The 17,997-nt window shown below is 42.5% G+C and overlaps 1 protein-coding gene across 8 annotated transcripts in view; it reads left to right on the top strand.

Moving 5' to 3' along the window:
* The window catches only part of UBP25 (ubiquitin-specific protease 25), a 45,348-nt gene that overhangs the window by 10,684 nt on the left and 16,667 nt on the right, over nucleotides 1-17,997 (top strand). For all 8 annotated transcript variants that reach the window (XM_087375285.1, XM_087375293.1, XM_087375278.1 and 5 more), the window contains exons 3-5: nucleotides 7,967-8,042; nucleotides 8,156-8,248; nucleotides 16,302-16,388. In XM_087375285.1, the coding sequence (XP_087231411.1) occupies nucleotides 7,967-8,042; nucleotides 8,156-8,248; nucleotides 16,302-16,388 (256 nt within the window). The remainder of the gene's footprint in view (nucleotides 1-7,966; nucleotides 8,043-8,155; nucleotides 8,249-16,301; nucleotides 16,389-17,997) is intronic.

The following is a 17,997-nucleotide window of genomic DNA, read 5'->3' on the forward strand; positions in this document are numbered from 1 at the left end:
TTGAGATGCTCTCAATGCTAGAGAGCAAGACTACAAGGTGATTATCTTCATTAACAGTGGCTTTGAGGGCAGCCAACTGTTTAAGAAGAGATTTCAGTGTGGTAAGGTGATCACTGAGGGTTGCACCTTCTTTCATCTTCAGATTGAGAAGCTTGGTTTGAGAAAGGCTTTCGAATTGTAATCTTATTCGCAAACCATTTTTCAAGCTTTCCCCACACTTCACTTGCTGTCTTGTCAAAATCCACAGGGTGGATTATATTGTCAGCAAGTGCAAGGCCAATGATAACCAAGGCCTTAGCATTTTGGTACTCCCACATCCACCCTTTCTGGGCATTACCTTCTGGCTTTTCTTCTTTTCTGTTGACTATGTTCCAGATTCCTTCTCTCATTGAGGAGAAGACGAATCGTAGTCTGCCAGGTTGGGAAGCTCATTTCTCGGAGAACTTCTCAACAAATGTATTAGTCTTCAGGGCATCCATAAATACAAGATGAAAAAAAGGTTACAAAGAACAGCCTGCCAAAATGTAGGGAACTGAATGCAAACTCAGAAACAGTGAAGCAAAACTTAAAAATGCACATAGTATGCTGTTTGTGGAAGTAAAAAGATCAACAGAGTTGATACAGCTTGTGACTTCAAGTCGACACTTTTTGGGCATTACCTTTTGGCCTTTCTTCGTTTCTGTTTACTATGTTCCAAATTTCTTCTCTCACGAGGAGAAGACAAATCTTAGTCTGCCAGGTTGGGAAGTTCGTTCCAGAGAACTTCTCAACAAATGCGCTAATCTTGAGGGCATCCATAAATACAAGCTGAATAAATTATTGCAAACATAAAGCTCAGCCCGTCAAAAATGCAGGGAACTGAATGCAGACTCAGAAACAGTGAAGCATAACTGAAAAATGCAGATAGCATGCTGTGTGTCGAGGTTAGTTCTAGCAAAGTCTTATCATGTGCTGAATACGAACAGATCTGGGTAAAAGCTCCTGGACGATGTTTTATTTCAAGTGAACGACTACAGCAGCACTGCCTTCAGACACGGCGGCATTTGAAGTGGTGATATGTTAACAGATCTTCCTTTTTCTACGGCAGAAGCATTTCCTTGAGAAATGTGGCGTCAGACACCAGCACAGCAGTATGGTGATGAAGCAGAGGTAGGTCAGAGTACAAAAAATGATGAGCTTCAGGATCTGGTCGATTTCACGAGACGAGCTGCAGGAGGAAAAATTTAGGTGTGCTGCTGTCACAGAGCTGGACTGAAATGGTGATTAGACAAGAAGCATGGCAATGTCAATTAGGGCTGAAGGTGTACGCAGGAATTACGGGACAAAGCTGTACATAATCGGCATGATTCTGAGCTACTGGCAGGTATTATGCAGAGTGGCATCGATTTGCAGCGGCAGCATGGTCTTCAGGAGCTGTGGTGACAAAAATGATGAGCAGCAAACAGAATGTGGCACAGCAACTGAACGAAACTGTAGCTGAGAGCAAAATGTCGTCAGGTTTAGAGGGTGAAGATCTTCAAGCAGTGATGAGTGTGGCGGTGAAGAGACTATCGGACATAGAAATGGCGATGGTGGGGTGCAGCAGCGTCAGGTACAATAGGATTAGAATCCAGAGGACTTTGGAGACGTTGAAGAAAACGGCTCTGATATTATGTTTGAGCCAAAGAGACGTTGACTTTCATTGACGAGAACTAGCCTTTTAAATAGGCAGAATAAAAAGCAGAAAGATCCAAATTCCTCCTCAATCAACTCCTTGAATCAACTCCGTGTGGATCTCTTTTCACATGAGTGACTAGAGCACACTCTATTGAGGCCCGGTCTATCACAACTTTCCTCAAGGGAGGCCGCCCGAGATGAGGGGTCAGTCTGAAAATAGCCCAGTGGATTCAGGGATCCAGAGACCCCCCTGCCACCACAGTGTGAGACAGCCCGACAGACGCAGATCCTAGATATTTTCGCCGCTCACAGATGAGCCAGCTCTCAGCCCACTTTAGTTAGTATATGATTTGTACTTTATTTTGTTCGAGCTATTTAGCTCTTTAGATCAGCATAGTACTTAACAAGAGTCCTAGCGTGCCCTTTGATCCAGCCCATTGAGGCTTGTATGAGTTCTTTTTCCTTTGTGGTGTACTTTGTACTTTGTCCCATAGGCCCGCGAGCCATCTGCGGATGTTAATACATCTTTCTTTCTTTCTTTTTTCTCTTTGGAAGGCGTTAAGAAAAGAGTTTTGCATACCTTAAATTTGGTGCTTGTAGTCGATGATGCACTTGTGACAACTATTAAGGCTGATTCTGAAATGCCTGTAGAGAGGTTGCAAATGTCCAAATGCCAAGGAGTGGCATTTGAAATGTTCTTGAGTATTGTAGGCGTTTTAGGCATTTCAAGTGTGTCAAGTGAATATTTAATGTGTTTCAGAAGTTTTTAAATGCCATTTGTGCAAGTTTAAAATTAAAATTGAAGTTTAGAGCTGAAAAATTGAGAGAGTCCAAACGTCAACGATTGGCATTCAAAATGTTCTAGGTGTTTTTGGCATTTTCTGTTTGTCAAGTCAATATTTTATGAGTTTTAGAAGTTTTCTAATATCATTGGTGCAAGCTTAAATTTAAAATTGAAACTTGAGAGCTGAAAAAGTGAGAGGTTTGCATATTTTCATATATTTCTATGTACGTTTACGGTGGCTTACCATATGAAGTGGCTTTCTTATTATGGGTTGATGTTTCTCATTTTGCCATCCGTTGTTTTGGAAACGTTCATTGTCTCTGATCTGGTTTCCGTTGAGCAAGTGCTTGGCTTGGAGCTTTTTGCCCACCATGGCCTGCACCTCAACCAGCTCCTTGTTTTGCAGAGGAGTGCCATGAGCTATAGCTCTGAGACAATCACCTCTCACAAAATCTCGGAGTCCTTTTGAACCAGAAAATCCCAAAGTCCTTTTGAAACCACAAGATTCTTAATCATAACGCTCCAAGAGAGTAGTTAGTGCCATCCAACTTATCTTGTTGAGTAAGAACCCGAAATACATCATCAAGGATTTGAGCCATGAGCAAAGCTGAATACTCTAAGATTTCTGGATCACTCTAAGTCACAATGCTTGCAATGCAAAAATACCAAAACCCCGAAGAATTATGTAAGGCAAATGTTTGCTATGTGTTTGCAGATGATGCAAATTTCTGTAATGTCTTGCAAATGCCAAAGATTATGTCTTCAGAGAACAAGCTTGCAATAAAAGCTCCAAGTTTTGATAGACTAGAGAATTAAGTATGGCAAGTGTCCCAATTTCACTCTCACACTAAGTGGAGGAAAATGCATTTTTTTTTCCAAATGGTTGTCTTGTCCAAAATTGCTCCAAAAGACAGAAGTCCAATATCTTGCAAGTGTCGCCGATTCAGATAATACAATGGCCCCAAAATGTTTGCCTTAATTGACGAAATCTGCAAATGAAGCAAAAAATGCAAATGCTTTGCTAAACTGCCAATGATAATAAGGCACTATTTGTTGGTCTACACGTTATGCATGTGTAAAGCGTGTGTAGCTCTAGAACAAAATTGGACACCCATGCAAATGTACAAGCAAGTACGACGTCAGTAGGACGACTATACAACATATGTTGCGGTCTGTTGGTATTGTGATAATTCTTTCTATCTTAAATGGTGCGCTTCCCTATCATCTAGATTTTAGATTTAGATGCTCGTTGGGGAGAGACTAAAATGAAAACGTCTAGACTACCTTTTGATTAGCCTTCTCCTTTAGTGCTAGCCTTCGCATGGTTGAGTCTGCCCCCCAGTCACCGAAAAACGCGTTTTGGGGCACCGAAACGCGAAAAAACATTTCTAGACGAAATGTTTCTTAGAAACGTCCGAAACGGGCAGTTAGGGCGAAACGTCTGGCTGTCAAAAAATCCACCGCGACGGGTTTCTTTCTGAATTTGGCCGCTGTTTTCGTTTTTTTGCTCCTCTCTGGCGCCGCTCCATTTTTTGCCTTGCTCCTAGTGCCTACCATCTACTCTACCTTCTACTCTACCCTCTCCTCTCCTCTACTCTCTACTCTCTACTCTACCCTCTACTCTACTCTACTCTACCCTCTACTCTAGTCTCTACGGTCTACCCTCTACTTTCCTCTACGGTCTACCCTCTACCCTCTACTCTACTTTACTCTACTCTGTATATATGAAGTATATATAACTTCTATAAAATATAGTATTTTTAGGCGTTTCTAGACGAAATGCCTGTAAAAATCTAGAAACATTTCTAGAAACGCGTTTCTAGAAACGTTTCTTGTGACACTGAGTCTGCCCTTCACCTCCGGAGTGCCGACAGAAGTATAAATGGATGCTCAAGTATGTGTGGGTGTGTGGATTTGTATGTGTGAGAGCATATTTTTATACTATGGTCTACACCCACTGTTGGGCGCTGATGATGTCAGTGGGGATGTCATAGTAGCTAGTCCTTGCTATGCATGATGGGGTTTATGGTTTTCAACCTTGTGAGTGACTATCATGAGATTAAAACTGCACTATGTTGTGTTTTTAGAGGATGAGTTTGGGAATGCTTCTGGATTCATCTAGGTATATACAACATATGTATAGCGTGAATACAACGGTAATACAGCATCATAGACGTGTTCTTGTATGGATGATGGTGGTAGGAGCAATACAATGTTGTGTAGCACTGAGCAAGGGCAAGGTACATCACAGTGTAGTAGGATGTAGGTGTAATGTACGAGGTAGGTAAAGAGGCCCTCGCTCTAGTCAACTTACTCAACCACTAACAGTTTTTAAGGGAGAAAATCTCAAGTGAGAGAAAAAGTGCTTCTCACTCTCTTACTAGCCCATCATTAACGATTGCCTTAATATTTAACATTTCTAACACCATTGAGGATGTTAGTTAACCTTGTTAGAATTCGTGGTTAATGCCCCACATGCTTTGCCCCCCATTCATGAGGAGAAGGGCAAGGGGCTTTGGCGGTTAGAAGGGGGAGTGACTGAGAGGGGGTCGCCGATCGGACAAAGTCAATGGTCGGTGGCCAAGGTCAAAGTCAATGGTCGGTGGGTTGGTGGTCAAGGTCAATGGCCGGTGGTCAAGGTCAATGGCCGGTGGTCAAGGTCAATGGTCGGTGGCCAAGGTCAATGGTCAGTGGTCAATCCACCACTCCTTTGTGGCCTCTCCCCTCTATTATATAAAACCCCCTTCCCCCTCACTATCATATAGCACTCAAGCCTTCAGCCTCTCAGCTCTGAAGCTGATCCGGCAACGCGCACTTAGTAGGGAGAAGGCGACTTGTCTAGCCCACTGTTGGTGGAAGAAGATTGCAGCAATTGCTGCCCTTTGTAGCTGCTCCTCTTGCAGCCTTTTGCCCTTCATTCTAGAAGGAAGAACTTGTTTAGTTTTGCCATCTCCTTTGTTACTTTGTTGTTGCACTTTTGTTGAGTTGTTTTCTAGCAAGTATTCATCTCTTTTGCTTAAGTTGTACCGTGATTTCTAACAAATCTCTCTCTCTCTCTCTCTCTCTCTCTCTGTCTTTGCCTCCCTCCTCCACGCGATCAAACATCTTCACTGAGTCATGGATTTTGGTTCCTCGACCTTAGGCTGATGCAAGTTACCATAGCTTGCTCTATCCACAACCATGACATTAGTAGCTAAGGGTAATTCGAGGCGTTGCTATGCATGTAAATGTAGATGGTTTGAGAGCTTGGGACTTTGCATGGGAATACCTCCCTTTCAGTATAGCCTTGAGGCTTCCTCTATTAGCCTTGCTTATCACAAGGCCAACTAGGTTATTCGGGAGGATCTGATATAGCTATACACATACAAGACTTGGTTGCTTCTCCTTGTGAAGCTAGCTTTTATGCAGATCATTGCTTACGGATATCAGAGGAGGACTTCATTGACTTGCTAGGCTACACACGGATCCACCTCTCCCACTCTTTGAGTTTGTGAATCGAGCATTGAGATTGGATGGATTGAGCGTATACTTGGAGAAGAATACTTAGGCAGCCTATGTGAGAGGAGCACTTTGCTCTCCTATGCTTGTGTACCATGAGATCTGCGGTTGTGACCTTTGTCTTTTCAAAGTTGGATTCTGATCTCTCTCTAGCATCTCGGTTAGAGACGTTTGACGACCTTCATTCATGAGTCCATACGACACAGAGACCACTTGTTCAGGGCACATAGATAAGATCAAGATGCTTACACAAACTCCACCTAGAGCGTGATCACTATTGGGTTTTTCAGTCCGATAGCACGAACCAGCAGTCCCTAAGGAGACGGCATCGCCAAGGCTTGCTGTGAGAGACACAACAGACTTGTTAGCGTTGGGGATCTTGTCTCCACATTTGCCAGACAGGGGCATAACCGATGCATGTGATAGTGGCACTTGTCCGACGGAGAGCCACGGCTAGAGACCACATTAAACCACCGCATGTTGATCGAAATTACTGCTCTATCATAAGTTTCATATTGTTGCAGGACTGACCACCATCAATACGTCCCTCTATTGAGACCCATCCATTCTTAGCCGCTCGGTGGACTTAGTTCATCAAACAATGTACAGAGGAACACCACATTGCAGTCTTCATCCTCTCCATGGGCTCAGATACTTTGTACCAGTGTTGTGCTTGTATTTGTCTTGTGTGCAGATGCTTGCCTAAAGGCTCCACCCATTGAACTCATTGTATGTGGTTTTTTCAGCATCATAGACCCTTTGGTCTTTTGCAGACACTTTAATTAACTTCCTTTCTTTTAATAAAATAAGCTCCCCTCTCCCCGGTCTATCACATACGTTAATTATAGACCCTTTGGTCTTTTGAAGACTTTAATTAACTTCCTTTCTTTTAATAAAATAAGCTCCCCTCTCATTGGTACACAAATCATTTTGTTACTGGATTTTGGGTCATTGTTGCTGTTGCCTGGTTGATGTTGTTGCACATCTTTATTGTTGCCATGTGTTCTTTCTTGCGGGCATATGCTTGTCTATATGAATCTCTTGAAGGCATGAAGACGTTTTGTTGTTATTTAGCTCATGTTTTGTATTTATTTGTGGAAACACTTAAATTTAGAAAAATGGACAATTTGTTAGTCTTTGAACCATGTGTCTGAAGCATGTCACGATATGTTCCAAAAAACCTTGTGATGATACAATTATAACTATGCGACTATTGTATTGCACCTTGTCCTTGGGAGGTAGATTTGAAGGTTGTCATCCTACTAAGTTTTACACTTTCTTCTTAACATCACATTTTGTGCAGCTATTTCTTAGGGGCAATACCTATACAAAACCAGTTTGGATACTTTTAGATGATGTTGAATTTTCATATTAGCTTCTAGGCTATTGAAACCGACATGGTAGCTTATGATTGGTTATTGATGAGAACATAAGTGTAGCTTTGATTTTTTTAAAACGTTTTTTAAAATTTATCTTTAATTTTTAATTTTAATTTTTTCTAAAGTTGCTTACAAAATTCCTTCTTTCCTTTGTTCATTAAAAAATTATAATTTGTAAGATTGAATATATTCTAGTCTTATGAAGGTATATGTAGGCTATTGAAGAAGATCAATAAAATTAATGGAGATGGCTTAAAATTTTTGAAAAAAGCGTTGGAAAACTAGCGTGTGATTTTAAAGTTGAAATCAGGTAAACAATCACTACATCATTGTAGAAACGAATTTTGTAACATTTATTTAAAAAATGTGAACTTCCATTTCTTGTAAGGGCACCTAGATGTGTAAAGCATTCAACCAGAGGCTTTTTTGGGTTTGGTGTGATGACAAAAAAGACTTACTTCTTTTAACTTTCTCGTGATCTTCTAGGAACCTTATGTCCGTGCATCTAATATTACCTTTCTTTTGTTGATGGAATCATTCATTATTGAGTAATGATGAGGTAGAAATGAGAGGGCTTTTGCAAGGAGTTGTGTTTGCATATCTTTCTTGCTTGTGTGAAATTGACAACCTTTCTGTCTTTGTTGCGTAGGTGCAAAAAGCTGTCAGCAGCTCGAAAACAGATGTCAATTTTTCAAGCTCCAAATGTGCTTGTCATTCAAATGAAGGCTAGTGATACTATGGATTTTGTTTTCCTCTTTACTTACCTTATTTCTTCTGGCTTATTAAGGCTTTTTTTATGATGGCTATCTAAAGAAATCTTCATTTGTCTTTTGTGTAGAGATTTGAGAATATACATGGTGGGAAAATTGATCGATATATTAGTTTTGAGGAGCGGTTGGAGCTTGTTGGACACATGTGTAGAGCAAGTGAGGTATGGATGCCTAGGCTCACGAAGTGGACTCAAGCTTATTTATACACTCAATTTTCCTTGGTTGTGGAGTTTTTTTTTCATTTATTAGGTTTTTGTGAGAGGTGGATGGTGGAGGGAGCAAAAGTGTGAAGCTTTGCTGAAATGCATTTGCAAGAATGAGAGTACAAGTGGCTATCAACATGAGAAACCCTAAAATCCTAGGCTAACCACATTGGGGTTGAAACACACTAAAGTCAGCAACTAATTGTGGTAAGGGGACAAAACCTTAGAAGAAAAAAGTGCCCCTAACCCTTCATTTAGAAAACAGCCCACAAATAGAAGCATTGTGCAAAAGAAGGATGGCAGTTGGAGAATGTGTATTGATTATAGGGCTTTGAATAAAGTCACAATTAAGAACCGTTTTCCAATTCCACGCATTGATGATATATTGGATTGGTTGGAAGATTCCTCAATGTTAAGTCGTATTGACCTTAAAAGTGGATACCATGAGATAAGAATACGGCCTGAAGATGTCTACAAGACTACCTTCCGCACTTCATTTGGCCTATATGAGTTCCTTGTGATGCCTTTTGGTTTGACTAATGCACCTGCCACTTTCAATAGAATGATGGACATAATTTTTAGACCACACAGAAAGTTTGTGGGCACTTTCTTTGATGACATCATTGTGTTCTCTAAAAATGAGCAGGAGCACAGGAAACACCTCACTATTGTGTTTCAAGAGTTGAAAAGACACAAGCTATTCATAAACACTAAGAAAAGTGAGTTCTTTATGCATGAGATTCATTTTCTTGGTCATATAGTGTCAAAGGATGGAGTCAAGATCGATCCTGCAAAAGTTGAGGCCATAAGGAGTTGGCCAATTCTGAAAAATCTGCATGAAGTCAAAAGCTTCCTTGGGTTGTGTTCATACTATCGGAGGTTTATAAAGTACTTTGCAGAAATTGCTTCTCCCTTGCATGCTTTACAGAGGAAAGCTGTACCGTTTCGGTGGGGACCAAAGGAAAATGCAGCTTTTGAAGAGCTAAAGCAAAAGTTGTGTTTTGAACCCGTTATTATCTTGCCAGATCTTGCAAAACCCTTTGCTGAAACTTGTGATGCATGTGGAAACAGCATAGGAGACACTTTGATGCAGGATGGCAGAGTGGTTGCATATGAGAGTAGAGTTCTTAAAGATGCTGAATTGTACTTGCAGACATACGAGAAGGAAATGTTAGCAGTGATACATGCTTTGACCACATGGAAACATTACCTTCTTGGAGCTGATTTTTATGTGCAGACAGATCATCAGTCACTTAGATATTTTCTCAGACAGAGAAAATTATCTGAAAAGCACATGAGATGGGCTAACAATGTTTCATTTTCAAATTGTACATGTGCCGGGTAACAAAAATATCGTGGCTGATGCACTTTCCAGGAAACCACAGAAACCCAATGTTTCAGCAGTGAGCATTTCTTACAACAATGTGTTAGATGTGATGAAAGATCAGTATGTTAATGATGCTGATTTTTCAACTATTTTGTGATTAGCCTTCTCCTTTAGTGCTAGCCTTCGTCATGGCTGAGTTTGCCCTTCATCTCCGGAGTGCTGACAGAAACTCAGTACGAAGACTTTGTATAAATGGATGCTCAAGTATGTGTGGGTGTGTGGATTTGTATGTGTGAGAGCATACTTTTATACTATGGTCTACACCCATTGTTGGGCGCTGATGACGTCAGTGGGGATGTCATAGTAGCTAGTCCCTCCTATGTGTGATGGAGTTTATGGTTTTTAATCTTATGAGTGACTCTCGTGAGATTGAAACTGCACTATGTTGTGTTTTTAGAGGATGAGTTTGGGAATGTTCCTGGATTCATCTAGGTATATATTTATGATCAGCTTTCTGATGGTCAAAGGCATGATCACTATATGTTGAAAGAGGGTTTCATTTTGATGCATGGACGACTCTGTGTCACTGATCAAATGCGACAGAAAGTCATAATGGAAAGTCATGCTCCTCCATATGCAAGACATAGGGGAATTACAGCAACAATTACAGCTTGGAGCAATACTTTTATTGGCCATCTTTGAGGAAAGATGTGGAAGAATATGTGAGAACATGCACGGTTTGTTAGAAAGCAAAGTTTGACAGGCAGAAGGCACCTGGGTTGTTACACCCTTTGCCAATTCCGGATAGACCATGGCAAAGCATAGCTATGGATTTTGTGTTTGATCTTCTGTGTATTCCTACTGGACATGATGGATTGTGGACAATAATTTGCAGGTTTAGCAAACAAGCCCACTTTGTGCTAGTAAGAAAGAAAATTACAGCAGATCAAATGACCAAATTCTTTCTGCTGTCTTCAAGTATCATGGGATGCTTGAATCCATAATCAGTGATAGAGATCTGAAGATGACCAACCTCTTTTGGAGAGGTCTGTTTGAAAATATGGACACTACGCTGAATTTTTCGTCATCTTTTCACCCTCAGTCTGATGGACAGTCCATCAGAGCAAGAAAACTCTACCATCTTGGATATGTTTAAATGCTATGTCTCAGACCACAAAAAGCAAATGGAGCATCATTTGCCTTTGCTGGAATATGCTTATAATAATACGATGCACACATCCACAGGTAAAGCACATTTTGAAATAGTGGAAGGTGCCAGGAAGATACCTCCCATTTTGCATACAAAAGAGAAAATCTTCGAAGTTGATCGTTTTGTGGAAAGCCTTGAAGAGGCTTACAAGAAGATCAAATATGCCTTGCAAAGAAGTCAGGACAAGCAGAAAAGAGCTGCTCTTTTCTGCGTTTTTAGAAGGTGATTGGGTTTTGCTGCGTTTTCAGAAGACAAGGCTGAAAAATAAGAAAGGCAAGGAAAGGTTGTATACAAAGCTGAACATGCGTTACTATGGTCCTTTCCAAGTTTCTGAAAAGATAAACGAGGTAGCTTACAGGCTGAAGTTGCCTCCGCATTGGAAGATACATAATGCCTTTCATGTGAGCTTGTTAAAGCAATATCATGGAGATGTTTTCGAGGATTTACCTGGAAGAACAAAATGAACTTATGGTCTCAGAGCAGATTCTGGCACACAGAGATAGAAAGCTCAAGGGTAAAGTTATCCGTTGCTACTTGGTAAAATTTCAAAATTACCCATCACTCGATGCGAAATGGATAGAGGAAGGTGAACTGGCAGCTTTACCTGGGATATTGCAGGTTTACCTCGATGCTTTCTAGTTAGAGTCAACTGCGGTCCGGGCTCCTACAGGTAGTTCAGTAGAGCGAGCATCTGGAGCATTACCTGGTGTTCGAGAGGGAGGGTAGCACCTCCACATCCTCAGTACAAATGGGCTCACTGTGGTTTCACGAGGTAGCTTGATGACACTGTATGTTTCATCCAAGATACTGAGCTGACAGTATTTCTATTGTAAGACTTCATAATATTGATGCATCTTGATTATTGCAATGTATATAGATGGATGCATGCCTCTCTTAGCCATATTTTCACTGTCTCTGTATACTATAGCTGTGGCTTTCTTGTATACTGTTTCATGGTATATTTCATGCTCGCTCCTGTGTTTTGGGACAACAAATAATGGTTTGTTGTTTCAAGAGGGGGATATGTCACGGAGACGTACCACAAGACCTGACAACTTTGGTTTTAAAAGTCCAAGCGTGGGGTTAATAATGTGTAATTAAACGTGGCATGGTGCCTAGCACATAAGCGTAATTAATCCCTAGGCCCAGAGGCATTCCAAAAATTAAAAGAGTGGTTGTTGGGAAATGATGACGTGACATTTTTAATGGGTCCCCTAGAGGGCCATGTACCTTCAGTGGCCCCCCTAGAGTTCCAGGTGGCTCTTGTGCCTTCTACATGATCCTTTGGCATTTCTGGAGCTTCTTGGGCCTTCTAAACTTCACACGTGTGGTTTTCTCTCTCGTCTTTCCCTTTGTTGAGATTTTGGACTGGTTTTCAGCCTCCTTCAGTTGAATTCCGTTTTTCTTCATAACTCCTCACGCGTTTGGATTCCTCGGCTTTCGTTTGGCCCGATGGCTTCCCCTCTGCCTGCCCTTCGCAGTGATATGCTTTTCCCTCTGTGCGTTTGGTAGAACGGGTTCTGAGCAGTTCTTTTGCTGGTCGAATTTGCAAAAGTTTTTGCTTCTACAGCCTCTTGGGCCTCTCCTCTTGCAAAGCTACAGCTTTCTGTTGAATTTCGAGTGGTCCCACGTGCTGGTTGACTGGTTTTTCTTAGTTTTGGAGGACTTTCCGGTGATGAAACTTCTCTTAGTTTTGGAGGACTTTCCGGTGATGAAACTTCTCCAAAACCTTCTCAATGCATTCCTCTTTGAAGCACGCTTCTTTTGAGCCCAAGAACTCCCACTTCTTTGCGACAGAAGTATTTTCGCATTTTTCAGTGGAATTCTTGCTGGTCGGCTCTTGTAAATGCTCTTTCTTCATGCCTTTGCACTTGGCTACTATGTCCTCTTGGCGATTGAGGACTTGGTTCGAGTTTTTAGGGCTTGGTGAGTTGTGATTTTGTTGCTGCAATTTCTTTTTGTCATAAGCTATTGGTTGGCCTCGTGTGCCGCCTCTTTCTTGGTTCACAGGTGCCCAGGCAGTGCTACATGAGTCATTCTTTGGTTGGGTACTTTGCTGATTTTATTTTGGAGCTTTGAAAAGCTTTGTGAATGCCATCTGGAAACCACTCAAAGAGAGTGCAGCTGGGGTGCAGTGTGATTGCATCTAGACAGCCAATGGAATTGCACTCGGAAAAGAGAATGCCTTTGGATTGAGCCTATGGGTTAAGTGCACTTATGTGATGGTGTTCTATGCTTGAAAGCCTTGTGAAGGCTCAGTGAATTGGGGCTGCGTGCTCAGTTGCAGGGAAGGTCTCCCAGATGCAACTTGTAATCATTTCACTGTGAAATATAAAGAAATACCGAAAGGGGCGCCACGGTGTTTGGGGCCAATCGGGTGCACTTGTCTATGTTTGTTGAGCAAGGGCATTCTAGCCTCCATCCCTTTTTTAGTGGTTTTGTTTGTAAACAAATGAGTAAATGCCAAATGGTGATCATGCAATGGTTAATGGTTGTGATATATGCTTTGTGAGCTGTAAATAAGTGTTGAAGTGATTAAAGGTTTAGTTTCACTGCCCTCTGAGTGATTAGAGGCCGTTTTCACTTGGTGAGAGTAATTTGCAGCAAAGATTGTGTTTTGGCCATGGGTGGCTAATGGGCTGTGTAATATCATTGATGCCTGAGGAATGGTACTTGTATGACTGCCGGATTGTTTGCTGAGTTGTGATGCCAATTCTCTTATGGGAAACAAGTTGATGTATCAGGTTATGTGCGACCGATAGGGTGAGAGACTATTGGTCATGGCAGCAAAGATTGTGTTTTGGCCATGGGTGGCTAATGGGCTGTGTAATATCATTGATGCCTGAGGAATGGTACTTGTATGACTGCCGGATTGTTTGCTGAGTTGTGATGCCAATTCTCTTATGGGAAACAAGTTGATGTATCAGGTTATGTGCGACCGATAGGGTGAGAGACTATTGGTCATGGCAGTCTTGGACAGTGGAGAAAGCTTATGTATGCTTTCTTTCTCTGCTTTGAGCAGATGGATTGCTAATTGGGCACTAGTGACAGCTGTGGGGAATTGAGTTGCTAAGTGGGCTGCTAGTAATAGTTCCTGGCTGAGTGCAATCAATCTAGAATAGAGATGGATGCTCATTGCCAGGTTTAGTGAGAGCAGTGAACAATAGAGGCTATGCAAGGTATGTGGAAGCCTAATGGGATGTGGGATGCGCTAGATGTATGAAAGAATGCGTGTGTGTTTTGGGGCCAATCTGTGTCTTTGTTTTTGAGCAGGGGCACTCTAGCTCCCAGTTTGCTACTTTTATATTTGTTGAATTGTTAATGTAACAGTGTTGGCTGGCTACTTGTTAGTTTTACTGCCTTTTAATTTGTTGAAGGCCGGGTTCATCACCTCCCCATTTGTAAGCCCCCATATGGGGAGAGGGTGGGGGAGGTGGACCATGATTGGATGGGGCTGCCACATAGGCAGCAAATAGGCTGCCATGAGGCTGCGTGGTGTGCATATGGAGTAGGTCCAATGGACAGAGGGAAGCTGAGCATAGGCGCAATCATCTGCAACAGTTAGGAGCAGTTTGGCACAGGTCTGGAGACTTGGACAAGGTCATCTGGAGCCTGGCGACCACTTGAGACTGTACGGATGAAAGGCGCTTTCCACACGGGTGCTTTCAGAGCATGGTACAGAGCTGGAACAAAGCATCTTACAGCCCGGGATCATGCAGGAGCAAAGGTGCCTTTGTATGGATGTATATGGATGCTGGCAACAGGCTGTATGGATCTGGAGCAGAGGGTTTTGGGCTGCAGCAGGTCCAGGATCAAGGCTGGATGCCTGGACTGGACAGGGGCAGATCTGCGGGGTGTCCTGGGTCAACAGGTCCGGAAAGGCCCAGGACAGGCCAAGATAAGGCTGGGCCAGTGGCAGCCTGCCACATGGCCAGGCGGGACTGGCAGAGCAGCATGTGGGGGTAACCCACAGACCAGCAGGTTGGCCCCACAGACTGAGGGGTCGGCTTTTCTGGTTGTTCCATTTTGGAGGGCCTATGGCCTTATGAAAGGGAGCATTTGTCTCACACGTATCATCCATTGGAAGAGCACCTCAGGGAGCAGTTTGGAGCAGCACCTCAGTCAGGATTAAGGCTTCATCCCGGAGGACTCGGAGCAGCAGAGATCTGGCTGAGTGCAGCAGACATAGCTCAGAGGGTGCCTTCATCCTAGGCTGTATACCAAGGCAGCAAGGAGGACGGATCAAAGAGAGACCTTGGGCCTCATCATTGACTGTGTTCTTGAGCAGCAAGGAGGTCAAAAAACCAAGGTCAAGCACTGCCTGATTTGTGGCTGTCCAGAGGTCAGCCTGAAGGTGTGTTTGTGGGGCACGGCGACGAGGCCTGGCTCAAGTGGATGGAGCGAGGGGGTTTACATCTCTATGGATGTCCCAAAGGATAAGAGGAAATCAGAGAGCTAGTCATGCAGAAAATGCAGGTGAAATTATGGCAAGAATCGGGAGTAAATATGGAGTTTTACAAGAGTAAGAGATCCATTGGAGAAATACGGAATGCAGGAATACCTCGGGGGAGATATGTTCAGAAGGCACATAATCAGTAGAATAGAAAACCAGAGGTGGAAAAAAGCCAGGGGAGTAGACCAAGAATCTCAAGGGAGGCGAGAACCTTTAAAATCTGTCCAACAGGGGAAATACAAATGAAAAGCCACACTCCTCCACTGTAGAGCATACTTGCATATATTAGGGAATAGTATAGAGAAAAGTACAGCAGCAATGCCCTCAACATAAGAGTCGTTATGTGTCAACCAGCGAAACAACTCTAAAAGAAAATTTTGGACACCACAGCAAAGATTCTGGAGATGGCAGGCTGGCTGGCCAAGCACATACTAAACAATTAGGAGTTTTTCAGAAATTGTATGAGATGGATGGAAACAGTTACTATTGCTTTGATAGTGGTTCCCAGTCCCATAGATAGTATCATCTCTCTCTCCCTTTCCCGCCCCCTCCCCTCCCGGCTTCCTGGCCCAGCACAAAAAAAAAACCCAGAACCCCCTATTTTTCCCATCTTAGCTTCCTCTCTCCCCTTCTTGACTCCCACCTTATACTATCTTCTTCTCCTTCTTGAAATTTGCCCTTTTTCTTTCTTACTTTTTAGAGGGCCTTTTTTTGGGGCTATAAGAGGAAGGCAGAGTAGTGGCCCATGCATGTCAAGGAGATGGCTACATATTAATAGATTTGAAACAGGAGAAGAAAGATGATTAAGATGTCATAGTGTTTATTCTGCATGAGCGTCACACCCCTCTATCATGGTAGATGCTTTAAGTGAGATTTCCTCTCATAGTGGTGTGGATATACACTATTATGGTGTTTGGCTTACTTTATGGCACTATAAAGATGGAAGAAAGTGATGATATTTGGATTGTGTACCAATTTCATGACATGCACTTTTATTTATTTTATTCGAACGTTGGTGTAGGATCCGAGGCCAGAGTATCTTCTTTATGGTGTGATTGTGCATGCTGGTTATTCCCAAGCTAGTGGACATTATTACTCCTATGTAAAGGTATGATATGCTAATCTACTCTTTCCACCTAGTTGAATGCAATGCTGTGCAATTATTTGGTCAAATTTTGGGTTTTTGTGATTTGTATTTAGTTTCATTTTTATTGATACATTAATAATGGTAGGTGTGCCATCTTTTAGTTTGGGCATGGAATTTCTGCACTTGCAAAGAAGTGACACTCAGATTCCTAAAAACGTCTTTATGCATTTAAGATGTTAGTTTTGCATGCGGTTGGACTTGAATCAGTAGGTAAGTGTACGTGGATCTGCAAGGATATTCATAGCTACTCGATTGGTGGGACAGGGAACATTGTTGGTCTGATAGCAGCATAGCTTATTTTATTGGCTTGTTATACTTTTTGTGTACAATTCAATATTGTACCAAGGTATATCCCTTTTTGTCTTGAACGCAAAGAACAATAATAATTGTCTGGAAAATTCCATTAGAGACTCTGCTACTAGAGTGGTCTTTACATGCTTGAAACTCCTTAATTGCAAGAGGGTTGGAATCAACATTTACATCCTTGCCTTGATGCTAGACAGACCTGCCTTGGCTTCCCACCTCCTTGCTGATCTCATGTACCAAGGACCGAGGCGGTAGGAGGCCATTTGACATCCTTCCATGCCCCAATGAGATGGCATGTTTGTCCTAATTTCATTAAATGGTCCCCTCCTTTTCTGTCATACGTTTAACCTCTTTAGGTGAGCCTTCGGATCCTTCCTTTTGCGATTCTTATGAGGACTAACCTTATCTCTTCATCATTTACTTTTGCATTGAGAGTGATTTGAAAACATTATGGGTGATGTGACAATAACAGACTGTCAACACACTCCTTAAAAGTTATCTTCCATTTGGGGGAGTGTTGGAGCCCTCCTACACCAACCTCTTCAATGTTGCAATGGTGTGTTGCAGCTCTGTGCGTACCTATGATATCTAAAAGTACCGAATATGACTGCAATGTGAGACTTTGTGGGCTTGTAAAAGTGCAACTTAGTATGGCATGTAGCTGGAATGATAACATGCCATAAACTTCTAGAGTGACATGAAAACATCTTTCTTGGATTTTGATGATCCTTTGTGCAGGGGATTTTGATGGCCCTTTGTGCAGGGCTGTCCTCGTGGCACTCCCATGGAGCATTGCCAACAATGGGGCTGACCATGGGCCCTGACAAGGGCAGAAAGAAAAGAAAGAAAGAAAGAAATTTTATTAGAGTCTTCGGAAGACCGATGGTTCTATGAGGCTGAAAGAAAACCTGGTACAAATGACAGCAAGGGTGGAGCTATTGAAACAAGCATCATCACCCGTGCTGAACCCTAAGTTTGATCATACATAATGAAATACATCTGGATGTAACAATGAAAAGAAAAGAAAAGGACTGGAGCGGAGCAGAATCCTCCGTATGTCATGTCGCCCTGGCTGGTGCATAGCCGGTGATGGGACGTTGGCGCCCGTCAAGGTGTGCCGTGCGTCTCGGTCTCATGGACGAGGCTCGACACAATACCAGAGCCACTGTGACTCCCATGGGACGTATTTCGGGTCTAAACAATGACGGGAGGTCCCCCAGAGTGATCTGCGTCCCCCCTTGATGGCTCGTGTCGTGCTGCGATC

This window comes from Dipteris shenzhenensis, chromosome 1 (assembly GCF_047967505.1).
Source record: "Dipteris shenzhenensis isolate YYH24624 ecotype China chromosome 1, Dip_SZ_1.0, whole genome shotgun sequence".
Classification (NCBI taxonomy): Eukaryota; Viridiplantae; Streptophyta; class Polypodiopsida; order Gleicheniales; family Dipteridaceae; genus Dipteris; species Dipteris shenzhenensis.